The 20,707-nt window shown below is 43.7% G+C and overlaps 2 protein-coding genes across 3 annotated transcripts in view; both read left to right on the top strand.

Moving 5' to 3' along the window:
* LOC148038188 (uncharacterized) overlaps positions 1-20,707 on the top strand; it is a 71,071-nt gene that overhangs the window by 18,574 nt on the left and 31,790 nt on the right. For both annotated transcript variants that reach the window (XM_087669827.1, XM_087669826.1), the window contains exon 2: positions 12,464-12,731. In XM_087669827.1, the coding sequence (XP_087525953.1) occupies positions 12,464-12,731 (268 nt within the window). The remainder of the gene's footprint in view (positions 1-12,463; positions 12,732-20,707) is intronic.
* Positions 8,445-9,179, top strand: LOC148038189 (uncharacterized). Its single transcript, XM_087675562.1, has one exon. The coding sequence runs from the start codon at positions 8,445-8,447 to the stop codon at positions 9,177-9,179; it is 735 nt and encodes a 244-aa protein (XP_087531688.1).

Below are 20,707 nucleotides of genomic sequence, written 5' to 3'. Positions count from 1 at the left end.
AAATATTCACTATCTAATTCAATTCTCTCTCTCTCTCTCTCTCTCTCTCTCTCTCTCTCTCTCTCTCTCTCTACGTATAACTGGTTTGCTCCCCGCGTCCTGTTGATAAAATCGTTTCCAGACTCATAGCATGTATAATTGACCTGCTGAATAACTCCGCATGCCCACAACAGTGGGTCAGTGGTGATCCTTCTCTGTCTAATCGTGGCGATATCAGTACTGGTAAGTAGGAACGGACAGAGGGCTGCAACCAGATCGACGACCATCTCTCACCTGCTCGTGTGCTGAACAGCAGAAGCAGTGTGCACACAGTGCAGGAGGAACGGACAGAGGGCTGCAACCAGATCCATGACCGTCTCTCACTCGCTCATGTGCTGAACAGCAGAAGAAGCATGCACACAGTGCAGGAGGAAACATTAAGACAGCAGGCGCACAGGTTCTGCAGGGACGGGCTCTCTCTCTCTCTCTCTCTCTCTCTCTCTCTCTCTCTCTCTCTCTCTTTTTTTCGTAAAAGGTAATTGTATTAATTACGAAAAAAAGTACAAGATAACTTGATTACAAGATACATGACGCCAATCCAGGCCATCATGTGAAGAGGGGCTAAGTGCTACAAGTTACAAAGTTATGGCAAGGGGGCAGATGAAATTGCCATAAGCCAGGGACGGAAGTCCTCCCTAGAGAGCAAATCAGAATGCCGGAGAAGATCCAACTGCCAATACAAAAGGCCCTTAAGCCTCGCAATATGTCGCTGAACATTATAGGCGGAGTCAAAAAGAAAAGCATTCCTAATGGTCCAGTTATGCCAACAGCCCCAATATCGAAGAAAATGATACATGAGTTTCATATGTGGCTGTGCAGGAGTGGGGTATTTGGGCTGCCCGAAAACCCAATCAAAGGGGCGCAGGGTGAATCCAACCGCTCCTTGCCAAATAGCCGACAAAAAGAACCAGACTTTTTTTGCGACAGGGCAAGAAATAAATCTGTGGCGGGCTGATTCCACCGCAGTGGTGCAAAAGAAACAGTTGCCATTGGAGATTCGTCGCTTGGAAAGAGCCGACGCAAGCGGAAGACCACCAATCATCACTCTCCAAAGAAATACTTTACATTTGAAGGGGGTCTTGTTCAACCAGCCCTCCATCACAGTTGCCCTCCACCAGGACCGGGATTTTCGTAAGCCCCATAAAGCATTGGCTTTGGTAACTAACCATTGTTGATCTTTGATCAGAATATGATAAACTTGATTAGCAGAAGCTTTGCTTAAAGGCAACCGGCCTTGTAGGTCCCAATCCTGCCAGGGATGATCTGAAGCAAGGGCAGGAAAGGGTTGTCTGCTCTGGAGCATCCGCAAAAGCTGTTCCCATAAAGGCCTATATCCCCGCGAAATCCTGTAAAGCCTCCTGGCTGTACGAAAATATATAAGCACATTGCGACTAGCAAGGGTGGCATCCGCGACCGAAGACAAGCCCAAACGAGCCATCCAGTTGAATTGTGGTCTAAGCTCATTTTTGCCTTCCCATGCAAGTAAACGCGAGACTGCCAATAATTCCAATTGAAAAGAATTCGTAGTCAAGCGATCCTCCGCTGGATGCCACTGAGCCTTTAGAAGGACCCGTTTCCAGGAACATACCAAATGATTGAGCAGCGACGAAGAAGAACTGGAGAACCTCGAATCAGCATTAAGAACATGCCACCAAGAAGTCCGGATTTGGGTATTGCCATGTAGAAGCCCATGGCTCTCAAGGAAATAACGGGCTATATCGACCCATGGATGATGATCCGAGCACATGGCGCGGAAGAGAGACCAACGGAGTGCCTGCATGTGAGTTTGGGCATCTAAAATAGCTCCGCCACCCATGCGTTTAGGGGTGCAGGCATGCGACCAAGAAATCCAGGAAATACCTGCATGCAATGAGTCCTTCTTCCATAGCATGAAGCGAATAGACTGAGTAAGAGCATTGAGAGTCGTAGTAGTCCAGGGCAACAATGGCAAAAAATATGTCAGCATTGGCAACATAATTGTCTAGGCCACTTTGAGACGAACATGGAAGGGCCAGGCTTGAGATTTCCAATACATAAACTTGGCCACCATTTTCTGAGAAATCCACTGCAGAAGCTGCTTTGGTGGAACGTCGACACCCAAAGGGTACCCAAGGTGCCTGACAATGGAGCCACGAGGAACAACCAGACCCTGCCAGTCCAAGGACTGCAAATCCGACTCCGTGCAGCTGAGAATGGCTGATTTGAGCGCATTGATGCGAAGGCCGGAGGCTTGACCAAAGATGCCCCAAACATCCAATGCGCGCTTGAGGTTGTCCTTGTCCGCCCGCAAAATCATAAAAGTATCATCCGCCAGGGATTGGCTAATGAAGTGCTGTCCTGAAGGAAGCGACAGACCGGCCAACTGAGAAGGCTCCCATATGGGATAAAATGGAAAGAACTAGATGTGTCGCGAGGGCAAAGAATAGCGGGCTCAAAGGGCATCCTTGTCTGACAGAGCGGGCAAGTACAAATGGCTCAGTAACACCTCCGTTCAGCATGACTCGCGAAGACGCCGCAGCGCTAATGGTGTAGATTAGACGAGACATCCGGGGACCAAAGCCCATAGCCGACATAAGTTCAGCGACGAAAGACCAATCCAGATAGTCAAAAGCCTTTTCCAGGTCCAATTGAATCAGTACTACCTCCTGGTTAGAATGCCTTGCATAATCAATAGCTAGTTGAGCATTCAATACATTGTGCAGAATATTTCGGCCCTTAATGAAACCATACTGTAGAGGATGCACAATGGCCGGGAGATGCTTATGAAGCCGATTTGCCATTATTTTGGAAAAGATTTTGTACATTGAACCCATCAAGGAAATGGGGCGCCACTGTGTCAACCTAGATGGCGAAGGAACTTTTGGAAGCAGTTTAATAAGGCCTTCTTTCCATGAGGAAGGCATGATCCCGGTTTGCCACACCTGCTGAAACAAGGCCTGCAATGGTTTCGCCAGTTGGGTAGCAAAAGCTTCAAAGAACTCATTGGTGAGACCATCCCAACCCGGGCTTTTATCCTTGGGCAAATGTAACAAGACGTCCATAACCTCTGCCTCACAAATATCGGACTCCATAATAGCTTGCATGTCCTGCGGTAGCTGATTGCGGACCAGGTCATAAAAATCCGAACGGGCCTGAGTGATTTGATCTGAAGGTGGAGAAGTGGTGCCGAGAAGGTCACGGAAATAATTCCTGCACATCTGCACAATAGTCTGCGGATCCATGATAAGGTGACCTTCTGCATCCTCGAGTCTGGTCATATTCTCCCTAGCAGGAGAGGCGTGAAGAGCTCGAAAGAACTTATGGGTTTGACATGCATTATCTTGCAACGTCTCTGTCAGATGTTGCAGTTTGGCCTGCTGATATGATTTCAATTGGAATTCTTTAATAAGATCCGCCACTCGCATGGCCAGTGCGAGCAGGAATGCATCATCCGGAGTGTCCACCAGCAGAGAACGAACCAAAGCCAGCATGTCCTCGGCTGCCTTGCGACGCTGCCGACAAAGAGAGGCATGGTGGATCCCATACTGCCGAGCAACCCGCTGCACATTAGAGAGCAATCGTTCGAATGACGCAGTGCCTTGAGAAGAGAAGTCGAAGAGAAATCTGTCAATCAATTGCTGCATATAGCCCTGAAAGATGGCATGCTTCAGGTAAGACGAATTGAAACGCAAAGGGAGTCTCTCCAGAAATTGCTTGAACGGGGCAATGGGTTGTGCAAGCAGCTCAAGCTGTAGAGGGAAATGGTCCGACAGGGCATATTGCTGCAATACTTTTATTTCGAGCAACTCAGGAAGAAAATCATCATTCTGCATGATATATATACGATCCAATCTCGACCATGTTGTTACATACTGGGCAGAATGGAAAGTAAACCCTGTAGAGGACGGGTGTAGCCAGGACCAGAGATCTTGCTTGAGGACGTCAAGAGCCAACGCCTGCCACATACTACTTTCCGGCGTATCCATCACCGAATGCTCCGATGTGGACTGGGAGGAATCCACACACATATTGAAATCCCCCATGAAGAAGCCCCGTCTGCCAAGTGACAAGGAGGCCTGCAAAGTTTTCCAAAGCGCCCGACGAGATAAGGAATCATTCGGAGCATAGAGGCCAAGTAGCCATAAGATTTCCCCTTCGAATATAATTTCAATCACCAAAAAACGGCCATGAACATCATTTTTAATCAGAACAGGCTGATATTTGTCAAGGACAATCATGAGCACACCCGAATAATGCATGGCCTGTGACCCAGCATAAAACAATCTAAAGCCATGGCAATCTACCACTTTTCCGGCTTCATCATGACTCTTGTGCTCAACAGCGCACAGGACATCCCACTGATTTTCATGCAACACAGTCCACATAGCATGTTGCTTGTGTCGAGAACAAATTCCACGCACATTCCACGTGGCGATTTTCATGTATACTCAAAACAAAATCAGGTACGAGGCACTGCTTGCCTCGATTTGACTTTGTCAGCAAGAATGTCCAGGACTCCCTCGTCCAAGAAATCTGCCAACACTGCAAAAGAGTTCTGCGGACCAGATTTGGAAGCAGACGGCATATCTGCTGGCTTTGGGATGGAACGGGGATAACGACGGTCCCACGGGGTAATGACATTACCTCTGGTATCAAATGCCAGCTTAGCAGAGGGACCCTTTGAACGATCCGAAGACATTTTCCTGGCGGGCTGATGACGGGGGGCAGAGGAAACCATAGCAGGAGCCGAGCACTCAGAAGACTGCATTTCCTTCCTTCGCATGTATGTACGCATGGAATCTTGTGATGTAGTAGGCACATTGTTCTCCATGGCCGCAACAACCCTGTTGCCTTTTTTTGCACGTACTTCCACCCAATTAGTGGCGCTAGAATCCAGACCCGCAACCTGTTGTTTGCCTTTGGCCAAAGCTTGGGGCTGATGGGTAGCATCCAGCGATGGGGCATCACACACCATCTCCTCCATGGGCGGCACAGCATGGCCATCATGGGAAGTGTGTTGCTGTTCCGGGCACTCGGCCATAAAGTGCCCCAACTGTCCACAGGAGAAGCAATGCCCTGCAAAATTGCCCCATTTCAAACGAAAGTGTAATGGGTGCATGCCAGGGCAATTGAGGCGTAACCAGGCAGGCCTTTTTCTTGCAGTGTCCCATAGCATACACAAGCGGTTGCGATTCACAGCCCGGAGACTGGGAGGGACCAGAACAGTGCCCACAACGGCCATAGCATCCTTCAATAGCGGCCAATAAACAGCCGGACAATTTTCCACCTCGACCCAGACCGGGCATTCACGTTGCAGCAGACGCTGAAAATCTGCCATTGGACGCCATGGAACCACATGAACCAACCGGCGTTCAAAAAACAAAGGCAGTTTAGACAGGAGAGCAGCACGGTGCGTCTCTGATTTCAACAGGACCTCAAAAAAACCTCGGGAGCCAACAAAAATCTCTTCAACACAGTCTCCTTGTAGCAGATGTTGCAACCACTGGCGAATACGGGAAAGCAACGGGATTCGACCAGTGAAGAAAAGTATCACAGCGCGATCATAAAATACCGAAAAGGAGCATAGGACAGTTTTTGGGTCCACGGTGGCGTCCAGCACATCGTCAGGTGCAGAGTCAGAAAAGGCTTCCTGATTATGTTGAACATAATCGCCAAGCAAAGTGTTTGCAAATTCCAGCAAGTGTTCCCAGTCCACTTCCTGAGAGTCCACCGAATCCGAAGCAACCTGGGCATAGGACCGATCCTGAGAAACGCCTATCTCTTCCGAAGCATGCTTGGTACGTTTACCCGCAGGCTGGATGTCGGGACCAGGGGGCATCTCTTCGTTGCACGGAACCATATCCTCAGGTTCCTCCGCATCAGAATCCGGGCCCAGTGCTGCCACTGTTTGATCTATGAAGTCCAGATCCAAACCAGCCATCGTATATGATGATTTGATCTCGAAGGAGGACTGACCCTCTGTTTTGCCGGCTCTCTCGCTTTCCCTTTTTTCTGTACAGAGGCGCTGTCCAGGGGTGTACTCAGCAAGGAGAGCTAATGAAAACTGAGGTTTACCTGTCTCCGTGCAGGGGCAGACAGGCGAAACACAAGCCGGGCGGTCTCCACAGCAGGACGGGACAGGCTGGGATGCCGGGCAGGGGTCCGTCAGCAGTGTCCGGGAACAGGGCGTCAAGAGGATGCTACCATGAATAGGGCGTCAGTGACAGGGCATCTGGGCGTGGACAGGGCGGCCGGAACAGAAGACGCTGGCGGCTCCAGGAGCAGGGCGACTGCTCCCGATGGCTCCAGGAGCAGGACGGCCGGAAGACGACACCAGGGATGCCGCCGGCAACGCAGGGCGCAGACGCGACTGGCCGAAGTAGGCAGAGATGCAGCCCGCGATGGTGGCGACGACACGCGAACGCCTGGCGAACAGGAACGACGACGAGCCTGAGGCGAACGCGGGGTGCCGACAGGTAGGGTTTCAGGCGGCGGCGGCGCAGGTAAACGCGACCACAGGACACGCCAGACCTAGCGATGGCAGGGCGGCACGGAGCGGGAGCAGCATCTCTCTCTCTCTCTCTCTCTCTCTCTCTCTCTCTCTCTCTCCCTCTCCCCCCAAAACAAAAAACCATGCACTAGCTTGCTGGAATGACCCTAAGCTAGCCCTCAAAACCCTCTCTCTCTCTCTCTCTCTCTCTCTCTCTCTCTCTCTCTCTCTCTCTCTCTCTCTCTCTCTCTCTCTCTCTCTGTGTGTGTGCACAGGACGTGAGAATGCAGTCGTGAGCAGACGTGAGTAGCATAGTTGTCTAGTATGAAAGGTACGGTATGGTACGGTACGATAAAATACGGTACTAAATGGTACCTTAAGATTTTATAAGGTACGGTACGATATTAGTACGAAAAAAAATAGCTTGATTATTTTGGACTAAAGATAATAGAAAAGATATTTCAAGTCTAAATAGCAATGCTATTAGAGTATATATGATGAGTACTTGAGGGTAACATGCCAAAATCTAATGTTGCATGCGCAACATGTGCTACTGCTACCTACAATTATAACTACATAGATGGGAGTGGATACATCATACATGCATGATCATACGAATAAGAGAAGTGTGGACTTCAGAGAGAGAAGGTTGAGAGAAATTGTTTGAATATCAAATAACCTAATCTCATGGGAGAATCATATTAATATAAGAAGCATTTAGCTCGTCCCAAAGTGCAGTTCGAATGGGAAAGATGTATCCATTAAGTTGGTACCTTATGGTACTAATACGTATGGTACGGTACCTAAAGTATGGTATAGTATCAAACCTTTCGTACATGGTACTAGTGTAACTATGGTGAGTAGTCGTAAGAATGCAGTCATGATCAGAGAATGCGTCCTGAGCTATCGTGAACAGTGAGGAAATACTGTCGTGGTCAGAGAATGCGCAGTCTCTTGTCCGTAGAATGTAGTCGTGAGCAATTGTGATCAGAGAATGCACTCGTGAGCAGTTGTGATCAGTCGTGAGAATGCAGTCGTGAGCAGTCGTGATCAAAGAATGCACCCTGAGCTATCATGAACAGTGACGAAATACTGTCATGATCAGAGAATGCGGAGTCTCTCATCCTGAGAATGCAGTCGTGAGCAGTCGTGCTCAGAGAATGCACCCTGAGCTATCGTGAACAGTGACGAAATACTGTCATTCTCTCTCACGTGAGGCAATGTCCCTCTGATGTGAGGTAGACCTGTCAGGAGGGACCCGTCGTGATGCCAAACCTGTCATGAGGCAGTATCCCTGTGACGTGAGGCAGACCTGTCATGAGGCAGACACCTCTCTGGCATGAAGCAGACTTGTCGTTAGCACCATACTGATGCAGAGATGTACTGAATGCATTGACGCAGGCATGCTGTATGCAGTAATGTACTAACACAGCAAGTGACTATAAATAGTGTGAAGGCATTTGGGCTCGTAAAAGATTACAGGGCTTGCAAAAATTTAGTGAGGGGTTAGGGAAACCCTGGAAATTTGCAGGAATCACAGAAATTGCTCTGATTTGACAGTACAAAGTACAAGCTGAATGGCTTTGCACACAATGTGTGAGAGATGGGTAATGTAGACAAATGCAAGTATCCAACCGTGGAAAATGAATATCTGGGAGACGAATCTGATCAAGAACTAACACAACCGTCCATGGAAGCAATGTTCAACACCCCTTCTAAGAACACATGATACAAGACGTATGGCCGTAGGATCCGTGATTGGACTGTCTCCTCAGTATCCGATAGGCATGGAAAGACCTCATGCACCATGAATGAAAAGAAATACGAAGAAATTCATCTCATGATTCGCTCTGAACTACGAATTATGAGACAAGAATTGGAGAAAGAAATAAGAGAGTAGGTCAAAGCCGAACTGATAGTAAATCAGAGGGCAGAAATGCAAGACATGCAGAAAAAGATTAATAACGACTTACAGGCACAAATGCTGTCCGAAATGCACATGCTGAAAGCTGAAATGCTGAAAGTTGTAGATGCCTACAAATCTGAAATCTTAGAACTGGGGGAAGAATTGAATACATTTAAGAAAAAAGAAATGAATGCAAAAGAAGAATTACAAAAAGAGAAAGAGGCTTTGAAGAAATGTGAAAGGGAGGTTCACTCATGGGCAGAAGTGGCAAAGACAACACAGAAGCAGATAGAAGAAGCCAACCCATGGATTGAGGTAGTAAAAAAGAATAAGGGAACATCAATGAACAAGACTGAAGGAATGAATGCTACCTTGGAAGAAAAGGCTAGGAGACGAGCTAGGTTTTTACATGTATGGGTAGTAGGATGGGAGGAGAAGAGCAGCCCACAGGAAGATGCTAAGACACTTGCTGACAAAATTGGGGCTTCAAACGTACCTATCGTCAGTGCTTGGAGAGTGGGGAAAGAGGACTCTAAGTCCAAGGCTCTAATTCTTGGCTTTGGAAACATAGAGAAAAAAAAGGCCTTCCTCTCCAAGAGGAGAGCCCTCAAGGGTGAGAAGATTTATTTGGATGAGGACCTTACCCCAGCACAAATAGCGCATCGCAAAGAACACATGCCCAAGGTATTGGAGGCTCGCAAAGAGAGAAAGTGGGCTGTTTATAGGGATGGACGAGTCATCATCACTCACAAAAAGACTTCATGATGGTACGAGGCCTATGAGACACTTCGGATGTCAATATGGAATTGTAATGGAGCCCTACGCTTGGATGCTGGTTACTTTGAAGATAGCTTCCAAAACATAGATATAGCAATGTACACAGAAACACACCAATGTAAAGGTAGCCGACTACCAGACGTGCGGGGATACAAGTGGGAAAGTGCATTTTGTCCAGTAGCTAGAAAACCATGAAGCACTAGGGGTTCTGGAGGTGTGGCCATACTATACCAGGAAGACCTCAAAGGGATAGTGCAAGTAATGAAAAGAGATGATGATGCACGATATTTATGGATTAGGATACATGCAAGAAGATCACGGGATATATTCATTGCAATGTGCTACTTTCCTCCTGCAAATTCTACCTATGCCACACGAGATGGATCTCCCTTTGATGTACTTTATAAGGATATCATGAAATATGCTAGCATTGGGGACATATTATTAGTAGGAGATTTCAATGCATGCACTAGAGATAGACAGAGTGACTTTTATATGCATGATAATGCCATGTTCAAAGAGATCGACATAGATGAAATAGGCCTACGCAGGAGAGCCTAGGATAAAGAAGTGAGTACCTATGGGACACACCTATTGACTTTGGGAAGTGTGCGCAGACTAGCCATCTTAAATGGTGTGCCACAATGGTTAGGATCTGACAATTTGACATGTTGGAATCACAAAGGAGAGACAAGTACTGTGGACTACTTGATAGGCTCACCAGCATTGATACCAAACATCCAAATCTTTAAGATATCTAAGGGACCAATTGGCATAGCAGCAGATCATGCTATTTTGACACTCATGCTCTCTTGTATACATATAAAACATGAAACACCATGCTCCCTAAACATCCCAAATACTACTTTACAGAAGACATCTCACACATCTATAATGGTTCTCTGTAGACCAGTTTACATACATTGGACTTGAGTAGATCATTGGAAGAATGTACAAGGGATTTAGTAGATGCAAGGCAAGAGAGCACAAGGACAGGCAGGTTTCAAACGAGGATATACCATGCTGGACCATATTCTCACACTTAGAGCCATTATTGAGGAAGGTCGACAAGAGGATCTATTGTTGCTTTGTAGACTTTCGCAAAGCTTTTAATACAGTGCCTCGTACACGCATCATGCAGAGATTGCAGAGCATTGGAGTACCAGAGGGTATACGATGGGGTGTCTATGCATTATATGAGGCAGTGACAGGTCATGTACGAGCACCTGAGGGGCTATCAGAGAGGATTGACACTACCATAGGAGTGAAACAAGGACATCCACTTTCACCCACATTGTTTGGTCTATACATAGATGAAGTGTCTGATTACATAGACCGAGGAGGAGGAGCTGGAGCCAGCCTAGCAAGGGTACTAATACTGATATTACTATATGCATATGATATTGTTCTCATTTCAGATTCACCGGAGGGATTGCAGTGCCATCTAGATGCTTTGCACATCTTCTGTAGAGATAAAGACCTCACAGTGAACCTTGGAAAGACCAAAACCATGGTTTTCAATACTTCAGCAGGCGAAGGATAGTAGCTTCCAAGTCTGTCCTGTATGGCCATCCAAATATTAAGATATCCTCTAGGCACCCGAAAGTGTTGATGAATACGCCGAAAGGAATAAAGACGGGCCTGCCCAGGAATGACACCATCCACGACTATTCGTAACCCCAAACGAGCCATCTGGTTCAACTTGTCACGCGGCATATCTTTATCAGGCCAATCCAACAATCTGGAGGAAGCCAATACTTCACCTAGCAGGGAATTCTCCTCCTTTCGAAAATTCAAGGGGCGCCAAACTGTGCAATGTAACATCGCCTGCCAAGAGGTGATCATATGGGAAAGGAGAAAAGACTCAGAGACCTTAATAGATCTTGTGGAGTTAAGCACATGCCACCAAGAATCCTGAATAACCGTACTACCATGAGAAATGCTAGTCCTTTCTATAAAAGATTTTGCTCTTTCCCTCCAAGGATGACTCTCTACACAAAGTGCCTGCAGGAGAGTAACCTCAAAGCAGCCATATCAAAATTAGCATCCAAAAGAGCTACTTCCCCCATCCTTTTAGGAGTAGTCACATGCTGCCATGAAATCCACACCTGACCTTGACGATTTCCTTTCTTTTTCCATAGCATGAATCGGATAGGCTGAACCAATTCCAATAGGGATTTCTTGGTCCAAGGAAACAATGGCAAGAAAAACGAAATCATGCTGATCATAATACATTGAGCAACTTTAAGTCCCACATGGAGAGGCCAGCCTTGAGACTTCCAATACATAAATTGATCATGGATACAGGATGCCATCCAATCCAACAAGGCCCGAGAAGAAACAACCTCTACACCGATAGGATAACCTAAATGTCTGGTTATATTTCCCTTAGGAATCACAATACCATTCCAGCCTAAAGCTTGCAAATCATTTTCCGAACAAGAGAGCAATGTGGATTTCTGAGCATTAATATGAAGTCCCGACACCATAGCAAAAAGTTTCCATGCTACCATTGTCCAAATAACATTGGCGCGATCAGCCAAAGATTGACCAACATGTTGGGCCCCACTGGGAAGAGACAAACCAATGATCTCACCTTGATTGGCCAGCTTATCCAACAAAGAAAGCATCGGGTGAGTTACTAATGCAAACAACAAAGGGCTGAGAGGGCAGCCTTGCCGAAGAGATTGAGACAAGGCAATTTTATTAGTGATCCCTCTATTAAGTGCAATACGAGCCACTGCCCCTTGACCAATAGTATCCACAAGAGAAACAATACATGGCCCAAAACCCATGGTGGACATCAGCTGCCTCAAAAAAGACCAGCTTACATGATCAAATACCTTTTCAATATCAAGCTGAAGCATCTCTCTCTCTCTCTCTCTCTCAAAATCCAAATATGAAGAATGTCATTACAAAGAAATGAGATGGAAAAGAGCTAATAAATGTGCATATTAGAGATAATAATTCAAACTTCTTTAAATGAATTGCAGCCATTCAAAAGTCTAAAAGGGAAGTAACTATTAATGCATTGAGTCCTTGTAAAACATGAACTAAGTTGGTTTTCAAGTCTTCTTCAAAAATAAGTACTTGTGTAAATAAGATATAAAGATACTAAGTTTGGTACTAAAATCTAAATAGTTCATCATCTTTGAATACAAGTTTTCTTTATCTGTCAACTAAGCGGTTATCTTCTTTCTTATTTAATATCTTACATAGTCTTGATATAAGCAAGTAAATTACAATTTTAGTTTCCTTCAAACATTTTGCAGACAAGTGTTGTGCATGAACAACCTAGGACATATAGCGGCCTCGAAACTCTGTGGTGGTGAAGAAAACTTTATAGTAGAGCAAGAATGTGGCTTTCAAGAATGCCATGCTAATGGAACATGGGAAGTTCCAAAGTGGAGCTTTTGCAATATGCCATGTGCTACAGGGAAAAAAACTCGAGATGCAATATGCAAGATAAACAACAAAACTATAGATGAGCAAAATTGCTTGGGTATTCCACCAGCTACGGAACAACTCTGCAATACACAGGTCTCTCTCTCTCTCTCTCTCTCTCTCTCTCTCTCTCTCTCTCTCTCTCTCTCTCTCTCTCTCTCTCTCTCTCTCTCTCTCTCTCTCTCTTATATACATACAATCTTAGACATTAAGATCTTTAGATTTAGGTGTGAGACTATACTAGGATACATTTTTCCTTCACTTTCATGATGAGATGATATTGGGTATAGATATACTCTGATTCTGTCTCATAGGCCACATTGGCCTTTTACAAATGTTAATATATCCTTCTTTATGTTGGAGCTCAGCTGGAGGAGTGAGCAGTAGTTCGAGGAGTGAAAGTGACAGAGAGAGAGAGTGAGAGTGAGTGAAAGTATAATTAGATTTGGGTGTATCAACAAATGTGTTGGTACACAAAGAATAAAATGTATTTATACTTAGGGCACGTAAGGGTGGATTCACATGTACAACTAAATAATGTACATGCTATGATCTTCTCTATTTTCAGGTGTTTGGTACAATCGACATCGACATCAGGTTTTCCCCGAGGCACCTTGGTGGTGGCTTGATCACCCACTGCTTGGGTATCCATGGTTCTACTTGGTGGTTCTATGTTGTATAGTTTCTGATCCCTTTTCATTGTACTATTGTATTGTATCAGATCACCCCTGATCTGAGAGAGGGTGTTAGCAAAGTATTTGTCAGCTCATGTGTGAGTCTGAGCTTGATCTGGGCTGGGCATTTTTATTAGGTATTAACACTGCAGTACCGATAGACAAGCCCAGATCCTGAGCAAGTCTGCTCAACCATATAGCTTTTCCTTAGAAGCTTCAATAGCTGATATGTATTCAGCTTTAGTAGTACTCAATGTTATGATATTCTGCAACCTAGAACACCAAGAAATGGCCCCACCAACAACAATTGTAGAGACGTACCCACTAGTGGACCTACGAGTGTCCAAGTCACCTGCCATGTCGACATCACAGTAACCCTACAAACTAAGTGCACCCTGCCCATAGCAAATACATTTTCTTTGTGTACCCTTTAGGTTCTCGTATGCCCCATCACTTGCTACTACCATGTTGCCTGCTACTACACGCCTACTGCCACGCCTGCTGCTGCCTCCCATTGAACATTGTCACACTGAATTCGCGAGGGGGTTCGTAAATGTCGCTCACCATAGGGACACTACCCGAGATGGGAACAAAGGATGATGAAGAGTACTCAACTTAAGGCAAATATGTAGAGTAGAAGAATCAAATACTTTAGTGGGCAAGGTAAGACGGAAGAAGTCATGTATACGTTCAAACTTTCTTTGTATTTGGGAACAAGATACAAAGAAACAATCTTCCAAGGTAAGAAAACCTCTCTATGGTATAAGCATGAAAATGTAGAAGAAGGTGTGGATAAAGAATTTCACAATTGTAAGATGAGATGTGGCGAGTATGCAAGGGCAATTTGATATACATCAATTCAATGATAAAGCTTCCTTGATATAATGCTTTGGTGAAGCTAAGAATTCGTTGAAGCCTTGGTCTTGATTGTGGCCTTATGTCATTTTCATGCCCTTTGTTTATCTTCACAAAGGTGACAATCAAAAAGCTTTTACTTCATAGTGATAAACCGCCATATACGAATAATCAGTATAAGAGGATATTGAATTTTCAGACGCCAATGTATAGATCCTTAGAAGCTTTATCAGAATTTCAACCCTTAGCTTAACAATCAAGCGGAGAAGCTGGTTGAGGAAGGTAGTGACATCTGTCTTGTTCGAAGCTCTGAAGTTGAATATCAATCATCTCCTATAATTCATGAATGTAAGGCAATAATTATCTTAAAGGCAAGACTCGAAGATTACGAACATGATGAGTAGCCAAAAAGACCTATGAGCGACGGCAGCTACTGCTGTTAAAGGTCATCGATCAAAGGGTTGCCCACGCTGAGGGAGATGGAACCTCTCATAAGCTTGAATCTTCAGATGCTTCTCTTCAGCAAAGGTACCAATGGCGCATGCCAACTAGCCCACAAGCACAAGGAAGAAGAGTGACTACTCTTTACAATTGTTGTAGAGTATGATGGCGGTGGTGGCACCTTCGGCATCGTGATATCTATCACTCACAGGACTTATCCTCCCCTGCTCAGCATAGTATTTGTCACGTACGGAGTTGAAGCACGAGACTAAGCAACTTCCATGGCATCATGATAGAGTACTTTAAGCCGTAGACGGCGCTCTTTGACGCTAGCGACTAGGCAGGCTACTCATATGTCTACCGGAGCAGCCAACCTTATAAGTATGTAGCAGGTAATCCAGAAGATCTCAGTCTCATCTTGACCCAAAGCTGGCCTTGAGCTCCAGTACGTCAATCAGCAGCCCTGACGCTCCTCTATTGCAAACAGAGCCTCGATTCTTCCCCCCTGCGGATTTGCAACCACCGTCCTCTTTTGAAACTCGTCACCTTCAGCTCTCCTTCGTCGTCACATCTCTTTCGTCGTCGTCTTCTCTCCTCCCGGTCTCACCCTTTTCTTCGTCACCCCGTTGCAGTCTTCGCCGATCCCCTCTCTTCGTCTCCGGTCTGTATTTATATAGCCACTCTTTTTATTCTGCGGCTCCTTGAAATTCCGGACTGTAGCTTTTTTCCTCAGAAAAGCTTTCGAAATTCTGACGTCAACAATTACGCCAGTTATGCGGCCATCACGAGCTTCTAAAAGCTTTCTGCTTTTTCCATCGCCATCTTTACGTATTGTCGTTTCATAATACCGCTTGCTTTATTAGTCCTTCCGAATGCATGAAATAATGCGGTGAAATTGCTTTAACACTTCAACTTCATTTATTCTATCTTTACATTCCAATGCTGCACACCTGACCTTTTTAAGGGTTATAAATTTAAGCTCTTCTTGATCAAGATAAATTCGAGTAAAACCTTGATAAATGGAATGACTAACTGAAAGGCTTTAGATCACTGAAGCATAGTGAGACTCTCCCTACATATGCAAAGATCATGGCTCACAGGTTAAGTTGAAAACTTCTCTGTCTTAATAGGGTAGGATGTCTTGATAACTACTTAATATTGTTGTCCATTTTCTGTGAAGTTAAGATCAATACAGAATTTGACAATATGTGTACTTGAGATGTCACATGGCAAGCAGTCAAAGCTTGTCCTCCTGTAAACATCACATAGTCATGTGAAGAATGCTTCAATCGATTGTCGGTCCATATTGCACAAGGCACTTTTGTAGACCGAACGTTCAAGAGAGGTCATTATCCAAGATATGTGTAATCTTGCTAAGCTTTGTAAACACCGAATGTATGTTTTATCTTCTTAGCAAGTTTCCACCATCTTCACAAAGAATGCAAGTGTTGGATGTAGCAATACTCCACTTAAATGTCCATAATATGAGCGGATAACTTTTATGTTTCATGGACTACTAAATATTGATCCAATTTTGCTTATGAAGAGTCATATCATCTCCACTGGCAACATCGGAATTACAATCTTTTCATCAAGTCCTAGAGTCTTCAGAACGAAAACCTTCATGTGATCCATTTTTCCATGAATTGTGCCCTATCAACAAGAACATGCTTTAGAAAAGAACTTCGTGCCCAATCACTCATGCAGTTTGCAAATTAGAGTCCATACTATGCAATCAATCGAGCGATGCTCCCACAAAAAATTATGAATGCATTGAAGAATTTGTGCCTAGCCTAACTACATGTGCTCGTGCATCATGCAAATGCAAACACAAAAGATACACACAACGAAAAATAAACTCATAATGACGCTGACTAAAGAGTCCAAAATCCTAGCAGAAAACTCTGCCCTCAAGTTTGCAATGATAGACGCACAGCATCATGACAACGTCCGACTCTACCCCGCAGAACGTCCTAAACGTCTAACTCTACCCACTGAACGTCCGACTCCTGTAGCTATTGCCTGGGTCTCGAGAAGTGTGCAAAACCTTGGGCTATGATACCAATTTTGTTGGAGCTCAGCTAGAGGAGTGAGCAACAGTTCGAGGAGTGAAAGTGACAAAGAGAGTGTGTAAAAGTATGATTAGATTTGGGTGTGCCAACAAATGTGCTAGTACACAAAGAATAAAATGTATTTATACTTAGGGCACATAAGGGTGCATTCATATGTACAACTAAATAATGCATGTGTACTATACACAGAGCTGAAAAAGGGCCTTTATCCCAACACTTTCTCTCTCTCTTGTAAACAAGTGGCTACCCTAGTGAAGCCACTTATTTTATTAACCCACTAAGGTGGGTTTAAATCTCCCTTTTTCTATACCTATACAAAGTGAACTACGAAATGTAGGAGTCAAACCCATGACCTTTCCATCACCATGTGTTCAAATTAACCAACTGAGTTATACCCATTTGCTCTCTCTCTCTCCCTCTCTGCGCAAACATTAATTATATTTTTCTTCCGAAGAAAAGACATTTCTATTAATAACACCTTGACAAGTAACCTGAGGTAAAATACAAAGTACAAGGAACTTTGTGAAGAGTAACTAAATACATCACAAATACAATGGTTTTTTGAACAACCAATCTGGTGGGCTATAATGCCAAACCATATCAAGGACTCTATGGAAGAAAGTGTACGAATCCCATGTCCACAAAAAAGCCTCTATTCTCTTCTTCATCCTCTCAGAGCTACCCTGTATCCTCTCCCATCTCCCACAAAGAGTATGAATGATCTCTATCGAAACCCTTGATACGGTCTCGGCTATGCCTATGAGTAATCTGGAGTGAGAATCTTGCTCAAATGTTGTCCAACAATGAGAAATGAGTAGCTCCCCTAAACATCCTCATAGCCACATGCTCAGCCTCTATCTCTAAACCATGCTACAGCCCCCCAAGTAGCCACCATGGTCTTTGTTGTGCCGTGAAATATCATCCTGAGGGCTCTCCTCCAAACCTCATGGGCTCTACGACAGTCACATGGGAAATTCTCTATGTCTCCACTAGATCACCACATGTTGCACATGCTATTGGGTAGCAATAATTGTATTACTTACTAGAAACATGAAATACAAGTCACCATCAAACCATATGGCTAACAAAGAAATTGAAGAAACCATAGCATGCCAAGAAATCAGGTTACTCTACATAGTCCATGATGCTAGATTGCTAGTGAAGAAGACCTCTTAGTCAAGTGTTATAACTATGCTCTAGAAAGAGCATCAAAAGTGAATATATTCAAGACAATCCAACTACACCAATAGCCCTAAAAATGCAAAAAGTAAAAAACAATCTTCACATGCAACTACACGATATCTATCAATTTGGGCTTTTCAAAAACCCAATCTCATGGATGCATGATAGCTCCAACTATATGATGCCAAGCATGGGACCAACAAAGACCATATCTTTCTTGCCACCATGCAAAAGAGAAATCAATGATGATAGGTCCCCTCATGTGTGGTACAAAAGAAGTAAGAACAATTGGAAATATTGCAACTTGAAAGTGCAAAACCAAGATAGAGACCACCCACCAACTCTCTTTAAACAAATACTTATATGTTTGAAGGGGGTTTATTAAGCCAACCCACCATCATTATGGATCTCCATCAAGCTCTACCTTTGTGGAGACCCCAAATGGAATTTAACCTCATGTGCCAATCTTGATCCTTAATAAGAAAATGATATATTTGGTTGACTAATGCATGGTCCAACAACAACATTCCTTTATTTCTCCAATCCTCCCACGGATTATCTAGGTGTAAACGTAGCAAGGGTTAACACCAAGGATGCTTAAAGGTTTCCTATAAGTTATAGTAGTCTCTTGGAACATGGAAAAAACCTTCAAACCGACAAGAATAACGTCAAGGTTTGCCACTTAGGCAAAAGCACATCAACAATAGAAATCAGTCCAAGCCTTGCCATTCTACTCCACATAGGCCTAGCTTATTATTTCCTTTCCTATGAAACAAGCTTAGAAGTAGCTAACAGTTCAGCTTGCAAAGAATTTGCTTGTAAGACCAAAACTTCGGCACCAAGAAGACTTCTCAAGTACCATTTTTCAAGAATGAACTAAGTGAGTCAATAAAATGGAAGATTTGAGATTGACATGCTGATCAACATTACTAAGATACCAACATGAAGCCTAAATTCTGGTGTTTCCATGCAAAATATTGGTCTTTGAGAAAGAATCTCACTATAGAAACCCAAGGCTGCTAATCAACACACATAGCTTCAAACAAAGACCATCGGAGTGCTATCATCTAAGTTTCCAAATCTTATGTTTTTTTGCCTCCCATTCTTTCGGGTTCTTCTTCCAACGCATGAAACAAATAGATTGTGTGATTTCCGATAACTAGTCTTCGATCAATAAAGCAATGGCAAGTAATCTGAATTCATTGGCAACATGATAGTATGAGCAACCTTAAGTTGTACATGAAAAGGCCATGCATGTAATTTCCAATAGAAAATTTGTTAGCAATACATGTGGATATCCAATTAAGCAATTTCTTAGACAAGACATTCACCCCCAATGGATAGCCAAGTGCCTCCTATTACTACCCTTAGTTACCACCTCCGCTTGCCAACCCAAGGCTGGTAAGCCCCATTTTGTACAACTGATGAGAGAAAATTTAGTGGCATTAATATGAGGCCATGAAACCAATGCTTTAAGTCCAACTAAATCATTACTAAATTCTAATTTGTATGTTCAACATAATCAAGTTCTATTTGCACTTTTAAGATATCATGCAAAATATTTCTCACCATGATAAAAACCCATATTGAGTAGGATGTCATCACATATATGTGAATTTTGTATGCTTTGCTTAGCATTTGATTTAGTTGTTAATCAAATGTGCAAATGTGAGGTGAACATGTGTTGTACAAGTTTCTTAAGTTACAAGGATCCTGATATCCTAGTGGGTGTCAAAGGCCAAAGTTGTAATATGTTATATTAGTCATGTAGTAGGTGGTGCCCAATGTCAACTTTTATTTCAATAGCCATTAAATGTCAATAGTGACATTACGAATTAGGCATTAATTAATTAATCAATGCCACTTTAAGAGCTATTTGAAACTTGGGGCCACTTGGAAGTCAAAATGGCGTAGCCAATTTAATTATGGATGAGCACATTTAATTTTTTAGGCAAGGACAATGACTAAATTTAATTTTTAGAATTATTATTTTGAAACCTAATAAAATGGCTGAAAAATCCATTTGCAAGGCTGGCACATGGCAAAACCTTCCCATGCAAGTGAGGAAACAGTTGTTGGGGGTTGGCTAAGCCTCATTCCAACATCGTGGAGGTTGGCAAAGGAGAGAGAGCTGCTGCTACAATTTTCCAACCGTTGGAGACTGTCAAAGATCTATTACTTATTGATCAAGAGGCCATTAGAGGCAAGTGACAATCCCGATAGGCTAAATGACAGCAATTTGGGGCCAACAAGGGCAACCGACTACATGTGGGGCTCTTCTTGATGGTGGACTATTGTCACGAGGACGTGAGGTTTTGATGCTTTGCTTAGCATTTAACGAAGTGTTAATCAAATGTACAAATGTGAAATGCACATGTGAGGTGCCAATTAGTTATTTCACAATGATGGATTAAGAACCCTGAGAGATAGTAGGTCTCAAAGGAAAAAGTTGTAAGAAGTTATACTTCACAGGTAATAGGTAGTACTTAGTGACAACCATTAATGTTAGTGGTGATATTAGGAACTAGGCATTTATTAGTTGAGGGACTAATAAATGCCCATTAATACGTGGGTGATAAATTGACCTAGCCAATTTAATTGTTGGTTGGTATAGTTAATTTTTCAAGCAATAATTAATAACTAAATTAATTTTTGAAATTTTAATTCTCAAAGTTAATTTAATTGGGCTGGAAAAAAGAGGCACAAGTTTGGGGCCAACAAGGTGTCCATTGTCCAAGATTAAATGGCAACATTTTCATTTTCAGTTAAGGCCTAGAACATAGTGGAGGTTTGGCCAACCCATATTAAGTTTGGCGCAGAATTTTCCAAGGAGCAAATTAAAGGCCAA

This window comes from Lygodium microphyllum, chromosome 3, assembly GCF_053477565.2.
Source record: "Lygodium microphyllum isolate KBCC chromosome 3, Lygodium_microphyllum_v1.1.10, whole genome shotgun sequence".
In the NCBI taxonomy this organism is placed as follows: domain Eukaryota; kingdom Viridiplantae; phylum Streptophyta; class Polypodiopsida; order Schizaeales; family Lygodiaceae; genus Lygodium; species Lygodium microphyllum.
The sequence above is the reverse complement of the archived record's forward strand: the minus strand, read 5'-3'. Positions and strand labels throughout refer to the sequence as shown.